Here is a 17,182-nt window from a genome sequence, read left to right as displayed (position 1 = left end):
AGCAGCTTTACTTTTAATCAGAATAGCAGGTTCTTGCATAGGTACAGATCAGTTGGCCTACAAAGGGCTCAGTTGTCCTATACCAGTATCTACCAGCAGGCTGCAGTCTTAATGACTTCATTGCACTGAAGTTTGCTCACAGGTGGAATGAAGACTTCTCTGGCAGAAATGTTTGCTGGGGCTTGAGTCACTTCACACTGTGTATTCAGGCTCAATGCTCAGTTCCTGCACTGCTGTACATTGGTTACTTACTAGAGCTACTGTTTCAAGATTTACTGCTCCACAGTTGGGTGTGCATTGAGTGGCAACAGCTGTAAAGAAATCTGTGTCACCAGTCTAATTTACTGTCTGTCATAATAGCTCTCTGTAGAAAGAATTGCTTGGAAAATTACAGTGACTGCCCATCTCATCCTTCATCTGAAATTCCTAGATCCTCATATCAGGTACTGGCAAATATATAACTCTGTGTGTATGTGTGTGTGTGTGTGTGTATTAGATTTTGGTTAGCTGGGTTTTTTAATGGTGGGATTTATGACTAAGAACTGCTTCACTCTGTGCATTTGTGTTTTAGAGGATGAATTGATATTATTGCCAGTCAAAATTCAAAATTATCTTTAAACAAGGAAACTAGCTCCTTAATAATATTAAATGCATGCAGTAGAAAAGATGGGTATGGATTTCTTATTGCAATTTTGTTTTTAAAGGTCTTGATGATACTTATGCAATGTACAAAGATAGACCAAAAACCTTGAAAAGTTTTCACTTCTGCATGCAGCATCTCTGACTTTTAAGTAGGTAGGATAAGGGGTCTGTGTGTTGTTAGCAAGAAAATTCAACTATCTGTTCTTGTCTTGTGCATCTCAGGACCTAGGCCTCTAAGGCAGCAGCATTATGGTAAAAGCAAATATACCATTTACACCACTGGTACTGTTGAAAGTCTGGGACATAATCAATCCTAAGCATATTTATTTCAGCAATGCAGTTCATATTGGAAGCGCTTTAAAGACAAAAATCTCATTGTGCCAAAAGAAAAAATATTCCTGTTGATTTCATGAAGTTTGTTCTACAAATTTAGGTCTTAAGCAGAGTCCCTTAAGTTCCTTGTGACACTGTAGATATTGTACAAGTAGACTCACAGATGTGGTTTCTTTGTTCTGCTCAGCTGTCTTCACAAAACAGCATGGAAGTGGTTACCAGGGACCCTGTATAGAGCTTCCTGAGGTTGTACAGGTGTATTTTTGCTCTTTTCCTTTTTTTAACTTTACTAGATGTTAATACACATAGTAGATACTAAGCCCTAAAAAATCCTGTCCATAGCCATGCAAAAGGACCTACATTGACTGCTCTCATGAAATTCCTTGGGCACAAGGATGGTTTGTGCACCTGAATTGCCCTATGAGAATGGGTTAAATTAGGCAGATTACCACCATTCTCATGCTTGGAGTTCTTGCCAGATACTCAGCAAACATGCCTGAAATGTGCTGTTGTAAATTAGTCTGAGATGGTTTGAGTATTTTCTGTTACTGAGCACAACCTTTGGCTTTGAAATAAATATTTCATGTGCCAAATTTTGTGCCAAAATGAAAGCACTTGAATTTGTACTTTGAACAGATGTATGCCTATGTATGTTAAGCAGAACTAGCAGCTGAAAAAACACAAGAGAGGGGATTAACAGAACAACTGAAGTTCCACGAACATCTAAAATGCTTAGAGGAGTCCAGTTAATATTTTCAGGTATTTATTCATAATAGTTTTAGCTTGGTTGAGAGGTATTTTTGAAAAAAGGAGAGCAGAGGGAGACAAGAGTGGAAAGGGAAGACTAGATTGACTTGCTGCAGACATTGCTCTTAACTCAGGAATATGTATACATACACATTATCAGCATTTGGCATGATCACAGGCATATGAAGTTCTTTAGCTCCTTTAAACTTTGAACCTAGCTATCAGTACTTAGATGCTTCTGTTTATACTGTACTGGTTTAGGTGGTACAGGTTTTATTTTTTTAATCCATTGGAGAAACCATTTTCACCAGCTGTTAACTTTTTCAAAGACTTGACAATTTTGGTATCTTTTGGTAAAACACAGAAAAAGCCAGTGTCCTGCTGTGTCATTACTTAGGTAATGAATTTAAATTGCTTAGCAGTTTTTTTATCTTAAAGTATGTTTTTTATACACACACACACACATATAATACTATTTTGTAAGTGCAAAGTTTATGTCAAGGATACTAGATTAGTTTTACATTGGGGAATGGAATGTTGTCTTAGAGAATAAAATAGGCCTAACATCAATGTGCTTTGAATGGTGTTGAAATTTAGTTTTGTGATAGAGTGAGGAACCATTTTTAATGAGATAAAACACAGCAGATAATGTGGAGTGGCTTTGTTACGGGTATCCCACAAGAGAAAGCCAACACTGGTTTGTTTCCAGGTGTAATAAAAATGAAGCAGCTGCTTGTGCAGACTGGGATAATGTCAACACAAATCTTAAGACTAAAAAATAGGAACTGCTGTCACTAAGGGATGTGACAAAACTGTTTTTAGCTTAAAGAGGCAGAGCTGCATCTTCGATATGGAGGTATTATATCACAGGTATTGTGGCAGTGTTGGTTGATCAGAATTAATGTTAAAAGGCAGCTGTGTAAAACATACTCAGACAGTCCTGAAGAAACCAAAGAAACCTTTGAGCCTGACGCTTGTTATGACTGTTTCAAAGACTCCTTGCTGTGTGCAGAGGACAAATATTTGTGTAACTGTATTTATCCATTTACTTTGTATGAGATTAAAGCAGTTTGTGTAAACCACACGCTGAGAGTGGGTGACCTGGATTAAATCGATTCATTAACCATTCCCTTTAGCTGCCCCAGTAAAATGTCTCTCTCCCTTACGGCCACACAGCTTGTGTTTATTTCAACCTGCAAAAGAGGAGGCTTCGGGGTGACCTAATTGCAGCCTTACAGTACCTGAAGGAAACTTACAGGAAAGATGGGACAAGACTATTTACATAGTGACAGAGCAGGAGGGAATGGTATCCGAGTGAGAGAGGGTATGTTTTAGATTAGATATTAGGAAAAATTCCGTACTGTGAGGGTGAGGAGGAGCTGAAAACAGGTTCCCCAGAGCAGTTGTGGATGTCTCATGTCTGGAAGTGGTCAAGGTCAGGCTGGATGGGGCTTTGAGCGAGCTGGTCTAGTCGAAGGTGTCCCTGTCCACGGCAAGATGGGTTGAAATGGCATGATCTTCAAGGTCCCCTTGCGGCCCAAACCATTCGGAGATCCTGCGATTTTCTGTGGGTGTAAAATCAGCGCGGGGCAGATGGCGGCAATGTCTCACCCCGGCTGCAGGGCGGCTGTAGCGAGCATCCCGAGCGTGCCGGGAGCCGGCCCCGCCAATGCCGCCCGCCCGGGGCAGGCGGGGCTGCGGGAAGGGGACTGTGCCCCGCGGCGGGCGGGGCTCGGGGCCGGGCCGCGCCCCTTCCGGCGGCCGCTGCCGGAACCGCGGAGCGGAGGGGGCGGACGGGTCCGGGACACCGCCTGGCCGTGCGCTGCAGCTGCCGGTCCCGTCCTGTCCCGTCCCGTCTCCTCATGGCGCTGGAGCGGACGGGCACCGGCCCCTCCCGCCGCCCGCTCCGGCCTCCCCCGCCCCCGTCTCCTCTCGGTTCGCCGCTCCCGGCGGGGATGTGAGAGGGGCCGTGGCCGCAGGTAACGGCGGGGAGAGGCGGGGAGGGGGCCTGGCCGGCCCCTCGGGGGCGGGGGAAGGCGGGGCCGCTTCCCGCGGAGCGCTCGGCGCAGGGCCCTGGGTGCCGGGCGCTGCCGGTGAGGAGCGGGCGGGCCGGGGGTCGCTGGGCGCGGGGCTCCGGGCCTTGAGCCTGGCTATACGAGCCCAGGGGTGGTTTCTCCGCAGTAGGAAACCTGTGGTTTGGTCTGAGAAGGCCGAGACGAAAAGCTCTAAATTGGGCTGTTTGCGGGGTTCTCCCACCGGGCAGAGGTCTCCAGGTACAGTGTTCTGGGTCTGCCCGTGCTCCGGAGCCGCTGTGGCCCGTGTTGGCGTGTGCGGGTGGTTAACCAGGAAGCTAAACCGGTTCATCTTCCTTTGGTTCACGGCTGATTATCCGAGGTCGAGGCTTGTGCAGTTTGGTTCCAGAGCACCTTCGGCAGAAACTCAGCGCCCTGGTGCATCACTTTGACGTAGAAAAAGTAATCGTAGCTTTACATTGTAGTTCATTGTAGTCTTAAACTGACCAGAGGAGGTTTAGGTTGGACATCAGGAGGATTTCTTCACAGACAGGGTGAGCAGATGTTGGAATGGGCTGACCAGGGAGGTGCCTGGTGGAGTCACTATCCTCGGAGCTGTTTAAGAAAAGACTGGACGTGGCACTCAGTGACAAGGTGGTGGTTGGGTCATAGGTGTGACTCCATCGCACATGTCTTTTCCAGCCTAGTTGATTCTGTGATTCAGAGTGAAGATTTTTGTTCGTTCATACACTTGTGAAGATGTTGCTTGGATTAACTACTTTGTCCCTGTTTTTTCCCTCCATTTTTTTTCTCTATTCCACTACAATGTCTTTAACATTGTACTGAAAACATGATGAATGTAAGTCATTGTGGTTCTGTCTTAATGCCTTAGATGTGCCTCATTGTATACAGTTAGGGTTTTTCCCCCAGAAGGTAACAGCTTCTCACTGACAGAAAATTACTCCATAAGGTTGCGTTGGTATCGTTGTATTTAGAATTCAGTCACACTAGTTCTGCTTTTGTTAAAGCGCTTAATTCTCGTGTTAAAATCCTGGTGACAAGAAGGCAGGTTATAACATGTTATTAGTCATGTCACAGGAGTAGCTGTGACTAATGTCCGGATTGGACTTTAACTTCCTGAATTACCTTAGATTTGAAACCGCCCATATTAAATACCAAAGGTGGAACTTCAGTGACCCTGTCCTGGTTATTCCTCCCACGAGAGTGGAGGTACAGCAAAGATGAGGCAAGTCTTATCTTGAATCTATTTTGATAGCTTTCCATGAAAACAGTCAATGCAGTATCAGTTACAAAGCACTGTCTGTAGTTTGTGTTCAGTTAATGAATAGCACTGTTTTAGTGAAGATACTTTTTAGCTTTATGTGAAAGTGCTTTAATTAAAGGTCATTTTGTAATAGAATAACTACAAGTAGCTCATGCGAAGAATAGGTTTTTAATGTGGCATTTTTTATTTCCTCCTAGGTTCATAAAATCGACTGCTTGTTGCTTCTGCTTTATAAATAGAAATCTGCTGTAAAGAATTTTCCCCATAGTTTATCTAAACCTTTTCAAATAGACAGCTTTAGGATAGTTAGGGTGCTTTCTGAGCACCGATAGTGCCTCTAACATTATATAGATGCATATATGTAACATGAATATGATTTTAGCTCGCCTATGTGTAATATGTAAATAATTATGTGTATAAGTTTGGGCAGTCTTTAACTTTGACAAAGATGGAAAACTATCCTATATTGGATGCACAGTACGAAATTGAATGTATTGTTTCCTAAACAGAATCTGTAGGTACTGTATGCATCCATCTTGGCCTTTTAAAGGTGCACATGACTAAGGTTTGAACTCTTTTATCATAATACTCTGTTGTGTCTGTCCTTCAGTGTTCTCTCTACCTGTGTAAAAGATACGTTTGTGATTGTATGGAACGTGGCGGAGGAAGGCTTGGATTTAATAATTAGGTATATTTGGGGGGGTTTTAGTAATCTTACTAAGAATATTTCTGTGTTCATACTCCCCGCTGCCCCAGTCTAAAGGAGGGCTGCAAAGGTGGTGCAGGGGGGTATAGAGGGGAAGATGTATGAGGAGCAACTGAGGGCACTTGGTCTGTTCAGCCTGGAGAAGAGGAGACTGAGAGGAGACCTCATCATGGTCTTCAGCTTCCTGATGAGGGGAGGCAGAGGGGCAGGCACTGATCTCTTCTCTCTGATGACCAGTGACAGGACCCAAGGGAATGGCCTGAAGCTATGTCAGGGTATTAGGAAAATATTCCTCACCCAGTGGGTGATTGGGCACTGGAATAGGCTCCCCAGGGCAGTGGGTCACAGCACCAGCCTGACAGAGTTTAAACCTGTGTGTGTTCAGGCACATGGTGGGTTTCTTGGGGCTGTCCTGTACAGGGCCAGGAGCTGGACCTGAGCATCCTTGTGGGTTCTTCAGTATATTCTGTGATTCTATATAAACATCCTCTGAAAACACACCATACCAAAGTCAATAATTAAAACTTGTTATTAGTTATCTTGCAATAAAAGTGCCTTAACACTTTAATTACAGAATGAAGCTGAAAGAATTAGGAAAGTATTTCAGTTCAACTTTAATACGGTACCTTCTAAAGAATAGCTTAGATCACAGGTTAGTTTCTTTGATTTGTGAAATGCAAAGCGAAGGGATGAAATGACTACAGCTTCAGGCAAGAAGGAAGATCAAATCTAAAATCACACTGATTTGTTATTCAAGTGTTTCTAAAACTAAAATCCTCTTCCTTTTTAAAACATAGATGGAGATTGTAAAGTCTTGTGTGTCATGCATGAAAATTAAGTTGACTTGAAATAATGGACATATTTTTTTTTGCCAAATTCTTAACATGCCAATTAATGTTATTTTTAACTTCTGTTTTAGAAACCTAACTTTGAAATACTTACGAAGTGAATGCCTCTGGATTTTGGAACAAAACTGGTATGTATAACGAGCCTTCTACAGGCTCATCACCAAACGTTTGGATTTCTGTTTTGTTAGGAATGTTTGTGTCATGTAGTTTTGTGCTTGTGGTTAGGAAGAAGGAACCACATAACGGCCAACATGACACATAACAGTCAATGCGTATTTGTTAAAGCAACTTGTTGATTCAACCCCCTTTTGTTCCATGACAAGCTTTATGGCTAGAAGAGCATTAAATAGGTGCTTAATTCCAATGTTAGAAACATAAAACTTCTCATGGAGCTCTTGTAAATAAGCAGAATTGACAGTAAAATACCACAAACAGTTCAAAAGATGCAGAATGGCTGTACCTGCAGTACTATTGTCTTGCCAAAGCAGACTTTTGTTTAAAAGTCTTCCATTATGTCTGAATCGTTGGCTGTTTAATGTTATTGATCTTGCTCAAAAGACAAAAGAAATAATCAATAACATTGGGCAGGGAAAGATTGCCGGTGTGTAACCTTGGTTGAATGTTTTCAGGAAACATTTCTAAAAAAAGAGATGCTTTTAATAGGAGTAAATGAAAGATACTACACTCAGGCAGGAATAATTTGCTATACAAGTGCAGGAGGTTATACTAATAGAGAAGCTGAAAATGAGTCAACGGTAGGTTACTGCAAAAAAAGGCTAAAAACCCACCTGGTCTGGATGTTTAAAAAGAAATATGGTCTACCACTGTATTGCAGAAATGGTAATAACTCAAGCTAAAATACTGTATGCAGCTTTGGAAATTGCACTTAAAAAAAGCTTTTGGGAAAAGACCCAGAAGGTGGCACAGCAGGAGGTGCCAAACACCTAACCTGCAGGGGAATGTTGATATGTGGATGCAAAGATAAAGCGACTTGAATCTTTTTCCAGCAACGGGATTTGGTAGTGAAAGTAAAGCTGATCAGATAATGAGAGATGCTCATGGCATCATGTTTGTGAAGTTTCCTTTGCAAGTATTTAGTGGGAGAAGCTTGGCTGAATTATCTATAATGAGGAGCAGCAGTGAATTATGTAGTACATGGCAAAGGGTTGAAGTAAATGGCCTGTAAAGGACATTTTTTTGCTTAATGGCATCATCCTGATCATAGTTGAAAAGAACAGGTTTTAGAAAAGATTCTTGAATTTAAATAATTTAGCGTATATTTAGAATATTTCTTGTAAGTCTTTTAACACTGTCTGCTGAACTCTAGAGGTCTTGTGGCCAAGTAAGCAAAGTTGGAACAATGTACCATGTCTGCCTTTCCCAGCTCTAGTTATTGCTTCCATACAACATACAGCTCGTGGAAGTGATACTCATTTTCTTTAACTGGTAACTTATTCTTACTTATGCTCATCTGCTTTTAAATGTAAAATATTATTTCTTCTCATTGCACCACTTTTAATGTTTCTGAATATTTAGAGAGCTCACTTCCTGCAATAATTGTAACATCTTTTGAGCCCTGTGTTTGTGCTGCTTTTGAGAGAAAAAGACTTCTGAGCAAAGAGGTGAAGAAGTTTTATCCCGTGTTTTAGACCAGAGAGTCTGTATCTTGCTAGCATTTGTGATACATTTGGTTACATCTTGAAAATAAGCAAAAAACCTTCATGGCTAATCTGGATTTGCTTATCTCCCACGGTCTGGTTGGGGTTTTTTTGCATTCTGAGTTTCTCCACACCTTTCTGTCTGATAGCCTTCAGATCCAGTCCCTGTGTGGTCTGTCATTGCCCTGTTGCACACTGAGAGTTATGACTCATGACACCAGCATGTCCACGGGCAGTTCGTTAATGAGTGGCTCATGGAGGCATGGTAGATTTTGTAACTTCTGTGAATAGGAGAGTCTCAGCCCTACTTTACTCCTCTGAAATCAGAGCAGGAAACTAGTACTCCTCCATAACACTGCTGGTCTTGAGTGGATGAAGTGTTCTATGTGTTAAAATCAGCTGTGAACTTGATTAGAGAACCTTTGCAGAACTACATGACTGCCAGCTTTATTTAACTCCTACATTTTCTGGCTTTTCTCTGTTTATAACCTAGTAGTGTCCCTGGCTGCTGGAATGCAACAGCTTTGGCATGTCCCAAGGCAGAAGCATGAGAGGCATTATTTATTCCAGAAACTGCTCATTTAATGGCATTTTCTTTTCTCATGCCCATAGATAATTTGTCTTGATTATATTTATGAGCATGCATTAGTTCTTCTTTTATTAAGTCTTAGGGTTAAAGTCTGATTTCCTAAAGTGTGAAACTTCCAGTGCCTGGTACTGCTTTGACCTTGCACCTGTCTGTTCTACGTATGCAAATTATATTAGTGCTGTATACAAAGGGAACCAGATCTCTTCAGAGGGAAGATGGGCCCACCATAACTATGTGACATTTGTCTGCAACTGTAGACGTCTGAATAAACCTTAGGTGGAAATAAGTCAGCCCAGCCCAAGCAGAAATGGGACTGGCTATGTCTGTGAGGACAAATAAACTTGATGGGAAGAGCTAGCAGTAATTTATCTGAATTTTTGTAATTTAAGTGGTTGAGACTTGAATCGTTTAAAAGGTTAATAAAGTGGTTGACAGGGCACTTCAGTGTATTTGGGACATGGGGGAAAGTAGAAATACTAGTTTTGAAATGTAGCATCCTTTTCAAAATTACCTGTGAGCACACAAGTTTCCTCATTCTTCTGCAATCAAGTTCTTCCTCTGCTGCAATGAAAAGCAGCCTGTGCTTCTCCCTTGTTTCTGGAATGCAGTGGGTGGAAGGTGTCAGAATGGGACTATCTGATGCTCTTTTCCTCTGTCAGTGTAGGTGAAGGTATGCAAGCCAGGGAGAGAAGAAAATGGAAAAAAAATGTGGCTTTGCCAATATGGAGAGTTCTCTTTTAGTAAAAAGCTACACCAGTAAAAATAACCCCATTAGTAATATAACTAAAGTAGCAACTTGAAAAAAACAGTAAAGTATAAAGCTTAGCAAAACCATCCCCTCCTCCCCCGGGTGATGCTATACCACTGTCACATTTTACAGCAGCTGGAGTTGGGAGAACATTCTTAGCTCGATTACCTGAAAAATGTGCCTTACACCTGCTAGAACAGATGGTGGAGAGAACAGGCATAAAAGTCTTATGTCTTTTCCTTGCATTAAAAACTTCTTCTTCAAGGGACTGAAAGTCTTGTTTGAATTCAAAACCAGAATGGTATTTTATGCAGTTGGTGAGGTGGCTGGGTTTGGTCTGTCTCACACACTGATGATTTGTCTTTCTTGGTTTTGTTTGATTTGTGGTTTTGTATCATGCAAGAATCTAGTTTCTTTTTTAAAGTTTCTGGAAAGTGAAAGCATTCTGTTGTAGATCATTCACTTAGTTTCTCCTACAAAACGGGAAATTAAAAATTATTGTGCTAGGATTAAGGGAAGGGGATTTGAGAATTTTGAACTGTGGCTCATGCAGCATTTTTAGCAGTGCTATGTTGAGTGCTTAGTGTTTTCCTTTACCTTTTTTCACAGCCTAACTGGATGCAACTAAGAGGATCTGTGTTCAGTTTTAATGCTAACCTACCAGTAGCTCTCTGTTGGGTTTTCCTAGAGGTATAGCAAAACAATCAAACTTGAAAGCATAAAACTACAGGGAAAAGCAATATTGAAAATTGTTTCATACAAGTATGGGAAAGTGTGTAAAATAAATTAACAAAGGCTTATTTCTTGCCAGATTTTCCTCTTAAAGAGTAATTGCATGTGCATGCATGTGAGGTTTGTTTGTATTATGAAGATGGCTATATGATTAAACATCCTGTAATATTCTCTTTCATTTTTCTAGGGAGTTTATATGGAAGAAATGATGCGACTGTTCTCAAACTCTGTTACAGACTGATTTCAATGTAAGTAATTTTTTGATCAGTTTCATCAGTTACATGGTGTGCCAGACACAGATTTGCATACTCAGTGAAAAGAAAAATAAACGACATGTTTGTAAAATTTCCCTGAAGTTTCTCATAGAGTTTTTGTTTGTTTTTATATGCCAGGTCAGAAACCCCTCCTTCTCTGTGTTCAAACTTGTTAGTTACTCATCCTGAGTGCAAGCTTACACATGCTTCAGATTGCCTTTTTTTTTTTTTTGTTAGCCACTCTTTAGCAGAGGCCACTTGCAGGAGAACCAGTCACATGAGCTGTTGAGGATTTTCCTATACAGCACCTATTTCTACCAGCTTAATTCTAATGTGTTTCTTTTGCTCATGTTTCAGTGTTGCACCATTTTTTGTTGAGTAACAGAAGTTCTACTTCTCATTGATCAATGTGACAGTGTTCAGTAGTTTACGAGATGAGCCAAACTCGTGGGAAGTATGACTTCTGTATTGGTCTGGTGTTGGCTATGAGTTCCAGCATTTTCATTGGAGGAAGTTTTATCCTGAAAAAGAAAGGTCTCCTCCGGTTAGCCAGGAAGGGCTCCATGAGAGCAGGTAAATACATACATCTTTTAATAAATTGCCAATGTTTAGATTTTGCTGTTTAACAGAAGATTACTTTTGTTCATTAGTTCATTAAACTAATGATCTTGTTTTGACTTTTTTTGGTTTTTGTTATATCTAGATGAAACCTAAACATGGAGCTGGTGTGGTTTTTTTCTCTGGTGTCAGATACCCTTAACTCTGTGTGTGACACATGCTATTTAATGCATATGTAATGCCCTCTGGGGACACTTGTCAAAGGATTCCTTTGTATGTCAGTTAAGTCTAAATTGTACTTGCAAATTGAACTTGCAAGCAGCACTCCTTAACTATGTCTATGCTCCTGAATGAGTGAATTTAAGAGTGTTAACCATGTTTAGGTGTCAGGAGATTGTTTTAGAAAACTAAAAATCACGTGTAGTAACTGAGTGTGATGAGTAGTGTGCCTCAAGGATTCATACTAGAAGCAATGCAATTAAATATCCTCATCAGTGATACAGAAAGTGGGATTGACTGAGTGATGGCAGCAGGGTTGTGGATCACACCCACCTGAGGGGGGCAGTTCCTGCTCTAGAGGAAAGGAAGTGGCATCCAGAGGGACCAGGATGGGCTAGAGGAGTGTGTCTGTACAAACCTCATGAGGTTCAACAAGAACCAGAGCTGCACCTGTGTCAGGGCAACACTCTGGTATCAACACAAGGCTGGGGGATGGACAGATGGAGAGCAGCCCTGCCCAGAAGGGTTGGGGATGCTGGTGCATGAGAGGCTGGACATGACCCAGCAGTGTGCACTCACAGCCCAGAAAGCCAAACGTGTCCAAATCAGGTATGACCAGCAGGGCAAGGGAGGGGATTCTGCCCCTCTGCTCTGCTCTGGTGAGACCCCACCTGCAGTGCTGCATCCAGCTCTGGGGTCCCCAGCATGGAAATGACATGGACCTGTTGGAGCAGTCTCGACAAGGGCCATGAAAATGATCAGAGGAACAGAACACTTGTATTGAGGACAGGCTGACAGAGTTGTGATTGTTCAGCCTAAAGAAAGGGGTCTTGGGACACCTTATAGCACCTTCCAGTACCTAAATGGGGCTTTTAAAAAAGAGAGGTTTGTTTTGGTTTTTTTTCCAGGGCCTGTATTGACAGGACAAGGGGCAGTGGTTTTAAATTGAAAGAAGATAGATTTAGGTAGGATAGTTGCAGCATCCTCAGATGATTCAGAAGGTTGATTCTGAATATTTTTATTCAGTACCTGTCATCTTTACTTCTAAAGTATGGTTGATCTTGAGATACATAATTCATGCACCTTGCTTTGGAATGAGAAAATGTGATGTTTGCACATGTAATCAACCATATAAAGACCATGCACAATTTCTGCAGAGCAGCAGTCCTAGTAAGAGACACATAACCTGGCTTTTCATGTAATTTCAGTGATTTGAAAGAACTCTTTCTTAGGCTAATGCAGATATGATCATCAGTGCCATTTCTAACACAAAAGAAATAAAATAATTGGTTATCAAAGTAGGTCGTAGGAGGCACAGGCACATCAGAAATTGAAGATACTTGAATTTCAACCCTTCTACCTAGAGAACCTAGGTATCAAAACGCTGCTCATGTTTTTAAGAGCATAAGTTGCAAAAATTATTTTATATCATGGCAGTGTTATTAGTGACAGGGTGATGATGTTTTTAGTGGAATAGCTAATGTTCTTTCAATTTTAGGTCAAGGTGGTCATGCATACCTTAAGGAATGGCTGTGGTGGGCTGGACTTCTTTCAAGTAAGTATTCAAAAGTTATTCATCTAAGTGTCAAAAATACAATCTGCATTATATAATTTCAATAAATAACTATGCCACAGATGGCAGCATGGTTACAAAAAAGGGAACAAGATTGGGATTCTACAATACATGGTAACATTACCTGGAGATTTGTCGGATGCAGTTCTCATGATTTTAATATAACTTCTTTCACACCAGAAGTTCTTCCTTTAATGTAACTGTCCTCTTTGTGCAGTGGAACTAGGCAGACATTGGTTTTGTATGTCTTTGCTACCCATATACATTCTGGTTTTTGTCTTAGCAGAGAAGTGCTTAGATACATAGGATTTCTTAAAGGGAAGCATATTTTGGGATTATGCCTGTTTTCTGATTTTTTTTTTCCATTGCTTGAACTCTCAACTTACTGTCTGTATTCAGGTAACTGTGGCTTACTGTTTGTGCTGTGCTATATTCTGCTATTGCAGATTTCTCCATGCAGAACTTCATGAGTCAAGCTGGCAGGCTGGGGAGCTAGAGCACAGACACTAAAATAAAATACCTTCTGATTTGGTAGAATTTCTAATACCTGTTGTAGTTCCACAGCCTGCTTTTAAAATTTAGTAGTGGGGAAGAGGGGCAGGGGTGTGTTCTGGTAGTACTGTTAGCTGAACACTATCATTAGAATTTTCCATTGTTCCCTTGCTGCATATTTGTGTCTGCATGAACACTTACCCTGAATCAGAGGTTTGTTGCACGAAACAGCCTAACCCCTGGGTTTTAATTCCTGTTCCTCTGCAGTGGGAGCTGGAGAAGTAGCGAACTTTGCTGCCTATGCTTTTGCACCAGCTACGTTAGTGACTCCTCTAGGAGCTCTCAGTGTTCTTGTAAGGTAAGAAACACTAACAGAAAGCAGTGTGACTTGAGAGAGAAAAGTAAAACATTTCTTTAGAAATCTGTCACTGAGCTATGCTGTAATAAATGGGCTTTGTTCTTCACAATAGAGTGCTTATAAACATCAGGAGTAACTTTTAATTTTCTCCAAATATGTAATGGCTATGATATAAAAGGGTTTTAGAAATGCATCTACATGTCTATCTCTGAAAAGCTATTGTCTTCTGCATTTCAAAAACATGGTGGTCACAGCAGAAGAGTATTTTCATTCCTAAGTAAAGATTTTTGTCTTTCTAAAATTATTTTTGCAAGTTCTTAGATATAGCATTTCTTTGACAGGCAGCATAAAAAAGGGGTTCTGGGCAGAGATGCCAAATATTAACAGGTAGTTCTGTCCACAGCAAGCATCTCAAGATAGAAAATAGCTATTTTTAAGCTGCAGATTGTGTATGCAAGTGACTTGTACAGTCAAAACGACTGTAACTTGATAAGCAAATGAATATCACTAATCTCATGTTTGTTGGTGCCTTTTTTATTTCTTAGTGCCATTCTGTCATCCTTCTTTTTAAATGAAAAACTTAATTTACATGGAAAAATAGGATGTTTGTTAAGTATACTGGGATCAACTATGATGGTAATTCATGCTCCACAAGAGGAAGAAGTAGAAACTTTGGATGAAATGTCTCACAAACTAGGTGATCCAGGTAAGAAATATGCTGGCTTGATATGTACACAGCCCACCATTTCTTCATTTTATAGTTTCATTACTGCTACTTTCAAGTTCCAGTAAGATGGCATGTGTCTGCTTCATGTAGACATGTTGTCCAAATTAAGTAGAGATTTGAATTCTGTAACATAATTCCATAGGGAACCTTGCATGATGCCAATGAACTTGTTTGGCCTCGAATAAAGTGCCTTGATGGCAACCACCAAGGTGACTTTGTTTAAACAAATTCAGCAGCACAGGTGGATAAACAAAACTTCTATAAATTTTGATTGAAGTGTGTAATTTCTAAGTGCAACTTTGAGCTGTCCTTAAAATGAAAAGATAGGTGTTGTGATGTCTGCTGAGAAGTAAAGTCCTGCAGATGAGCTGGTATGCCTGTGTGGAAGGTGAGGCACTTACAAATGCACATCTGCAAAATACTATTTATACAAAGGCAATTCTCATCTTAAAGGTAAGGAAATAGCCAGCAGAGAGATTAAGAAGCTGTTCTTCAGGAATAAACTGATCATTAGAAACCTGCTAATGACTACAGCCATCTGCCAAAACTTATCTCCTAAAAAAGACTCAGTTCAGACTCAGGCCTGTGTCCAGTGGCAGCTACACCTCAGTGAGTCTGGGTGTAAGGCAGTTTAGCAATCTAATCCTGTAGTAGTCTTGCCAATAGACTGGTGAAGGTAATACAGCATGCCTGAGGTACATCCTTTGCTTTAGTTAGCTCACTCTAAAATCATCTAAATTGTGATGTTGGAAGAATAATGAGAAACATCCTGAACTCTTCTGTTTAAGCTGAGTCGGTGCCATTGTTAATAAAAGTGTTTTCCCTGCACCCCTAAGATAAATACCTCTGCCTCTGATAAATAGAGTTTATAAGTAACAAGTGTGTCCATAAATAACAAGTTGTTTTTTTCCCAACCACAGGTTTTGTGGTCTTCGCAACGCTCGTTGTCATTGTGTCTTTAATTCTCATATGTGTGGTGGGACCTCGCCATGGACAGACCAACATTCTCGTGTACATAACAATTTGCTCTGTAATTGGAGCCTTATCAGTCTCCTGTGTCAAAGGTCTGGGCATCACTATAAAGGAACTTTTTGCAGGAAAACCAGTGCTGAAACATCCCTTGTCTTGGATTCTGCTGCTAAGCCTTACTGTCTGTGTGAGCACGCAGATCAACTATTTAAACAGGGCTCTGGATATATTCAACACTTCAATAGTGACTCCAATATATTATGTAATCTTTACAACATCTGTTTTAACTTGTTCTGCCATCCTTTTCAAGGAATGGCAACACATGGCGGCTGATGACATTATCGGCACCTTCAGTGGCTTCCTGACTATTATCGTGGGGATCTTTTTATTGCATGCCTTCAAAGATGTTAATTTCACCCTAGCAAACCTGCCCCTCTCTCTTCGGAAGGATGATAGAGCAGCAAATGGCACTTTGCTGAGTGCATACAACAGCTTTAATGATGATGAAGAAAGTTCTGCCTGCCTAGGTGAAATGCAATCCACTGAGAGTCTGTCAGCCAGGAGAAATGGAAGCCTGTCAGCCTTCTGAAAATGTCTACGTGTTACTTAAAAAAGAACAATTCTGTAACCCTGGAATTTTTTTTCTGCTGTGAAATGTCTGAGCTTGTCTGGAAATTCATGTACTTTTTAACAGTATGTGTAGACAATCGTTGATTTTTTGAGTTTGATTAGTTTGGATAAAGAACACTGAAATGTTTATTTGCCTTATTTTTACTTTAAAAAGTACTAAACTGACCTCAGACCACAACTGGTTTTGTTGCTTAAGTTATGTGTAAATACTTTCATTTCATTCTTCTGTTTTTAAGATGTATTGCACTAATTACAATTTTATCAAAAATAAATGGCTTTATTTCTGCATTGGTGGTAAAAAGGTTGCAGCAAACCTGGATCCTTTGTACTTGTGCCCTGACTGACCAAGGAGTGACTGTAACCATATTGAAACAGGAGCTGCAGCACCTACTCTTGTCCTAGTTTGTAAAAGAGAAAAGAGAAGGCTACAGCTAAGCACAACTGATCCTTTGAAAATACTGGTTAGGTAAAGCTGTATACGAAACTTGCTGGATTTGCATCAAAAAACCCCAACATTACCAAATCAGAGTAACTGGCTGGCAGAAACAGGAAGGCAGGAGTTCGTGCTCTGTGTGGCTAGGGGAGATGGTAGCTCCTGCCACGACAATTTATGCAGAAGGAAGGATCTGAATCATTACTAGTAGCCAAAGAAGCTGTTTCCTCTTCTGTAACAAAGGTCAGGTTGTGTCTGGGCTGCACCATGCTCTGGGGCTGCAGACCTGTTCCATGTTCTGATGTTAGAGCTTAAACTCACAGAATTGCTAGATTGTTCACAGCAGCACAGGCACTGGCTGCCACACTGAGTATTTCAAAAAGAGCCAAAATAAAAATAAAATTAATGACATTGCTTAAAAAAAATAAAAAGGAGGCATGAGGCAAGTAGGTGGTAATTCACTTTTGTAAAGGCAGAAAATAAAAACTAGAGAAGAAGGTTTTATAAGAACTTTCTACCATGCAGATGGAAGTTGGAAATGAAATACTTGGGACAGAGACTGCTGGATGTTGTCAGGCTTAGTGCTTAATTTCTCTTAAAACACTAAGATTTTTCCTAGGACAGAAAAAAATCCCCAAGTTAGCATCTGTGAAAACAGAATTTTGCTGC

At 40.8% G+C, this 17,182-nt stretch overlaps 1 protein-coding gene across 7 annotated transcripts; it reads left to right on the top strand.

Moving 5' to 3' along the window:
* Positions 1 to 3,590: 3,590 nt before the first annotated feature.
* NIPA2 (NIPA magnesium transporter 2) lies at positions 3,591 to 16,381 on the top strand. 7 transcript variants are annotated; one of them, XM_088159942.1, is made up of 8 exons: positions 3,591 to 3,701; positions 6,645 to 6,701; positions 10,488 to 10,548; positions 10,971 to 11,127; positions 12,830 to 12,886; positions 13,664 to 13,754; positions 14,300 to 14,460; positions 15,402 to 16,381. In XM_088159942.1, exons 4-8 carry the CDS (start codon positions 10,989 to 10,991, stop codon positions 16,037 to 16,039), a joined length of 1,086 nt encoding a protein of 361 aa, XP_088016068.1. In that variant the 5' UTR covers positions 3,591 to 3,701; positions 6,645 to 6,701; positions 10,488 to 10,548; positions 10,971 to 10,988; the 3' UTR covers positions 16,040 to 16,381. The 7 variants fall into 7 exon arrangements, with proteins under 7 accessions (XP_088016068.1, XP_014747948.1, XP_088016071.1 ...); XM_014892462.2 differs by having other exon boundaries at positions 3,593 to 3,701; positions 10,912 to 11,127; XM_088159943.1 differs by lacking the exon at positions 3,591 to 3,701 and adding an exon at positions 3,795 to 3,815.
* The last annotated feature ends 801 nt before the right edge of the window (positions 16,382 to 17,182 follow it).

Source organism: Sturnus vulgaris, chromosome 2, assembly GCF_052056855.1.
Source record: "Sturnus vulgaris isolate bStuVul1 chromosome 2, bStuVul1.hap1, whole genome shotgun sequence".
Classification (NCBI taxonomy): Eukaryota; Metazoa; Chordata; class Aves; order Passeriformes; family Sturnidae; genus Sturnus; species Sturnus vulgaris.
This window is presented reverse-complemented; position numbering and strand designations above follow the sequence as displayed.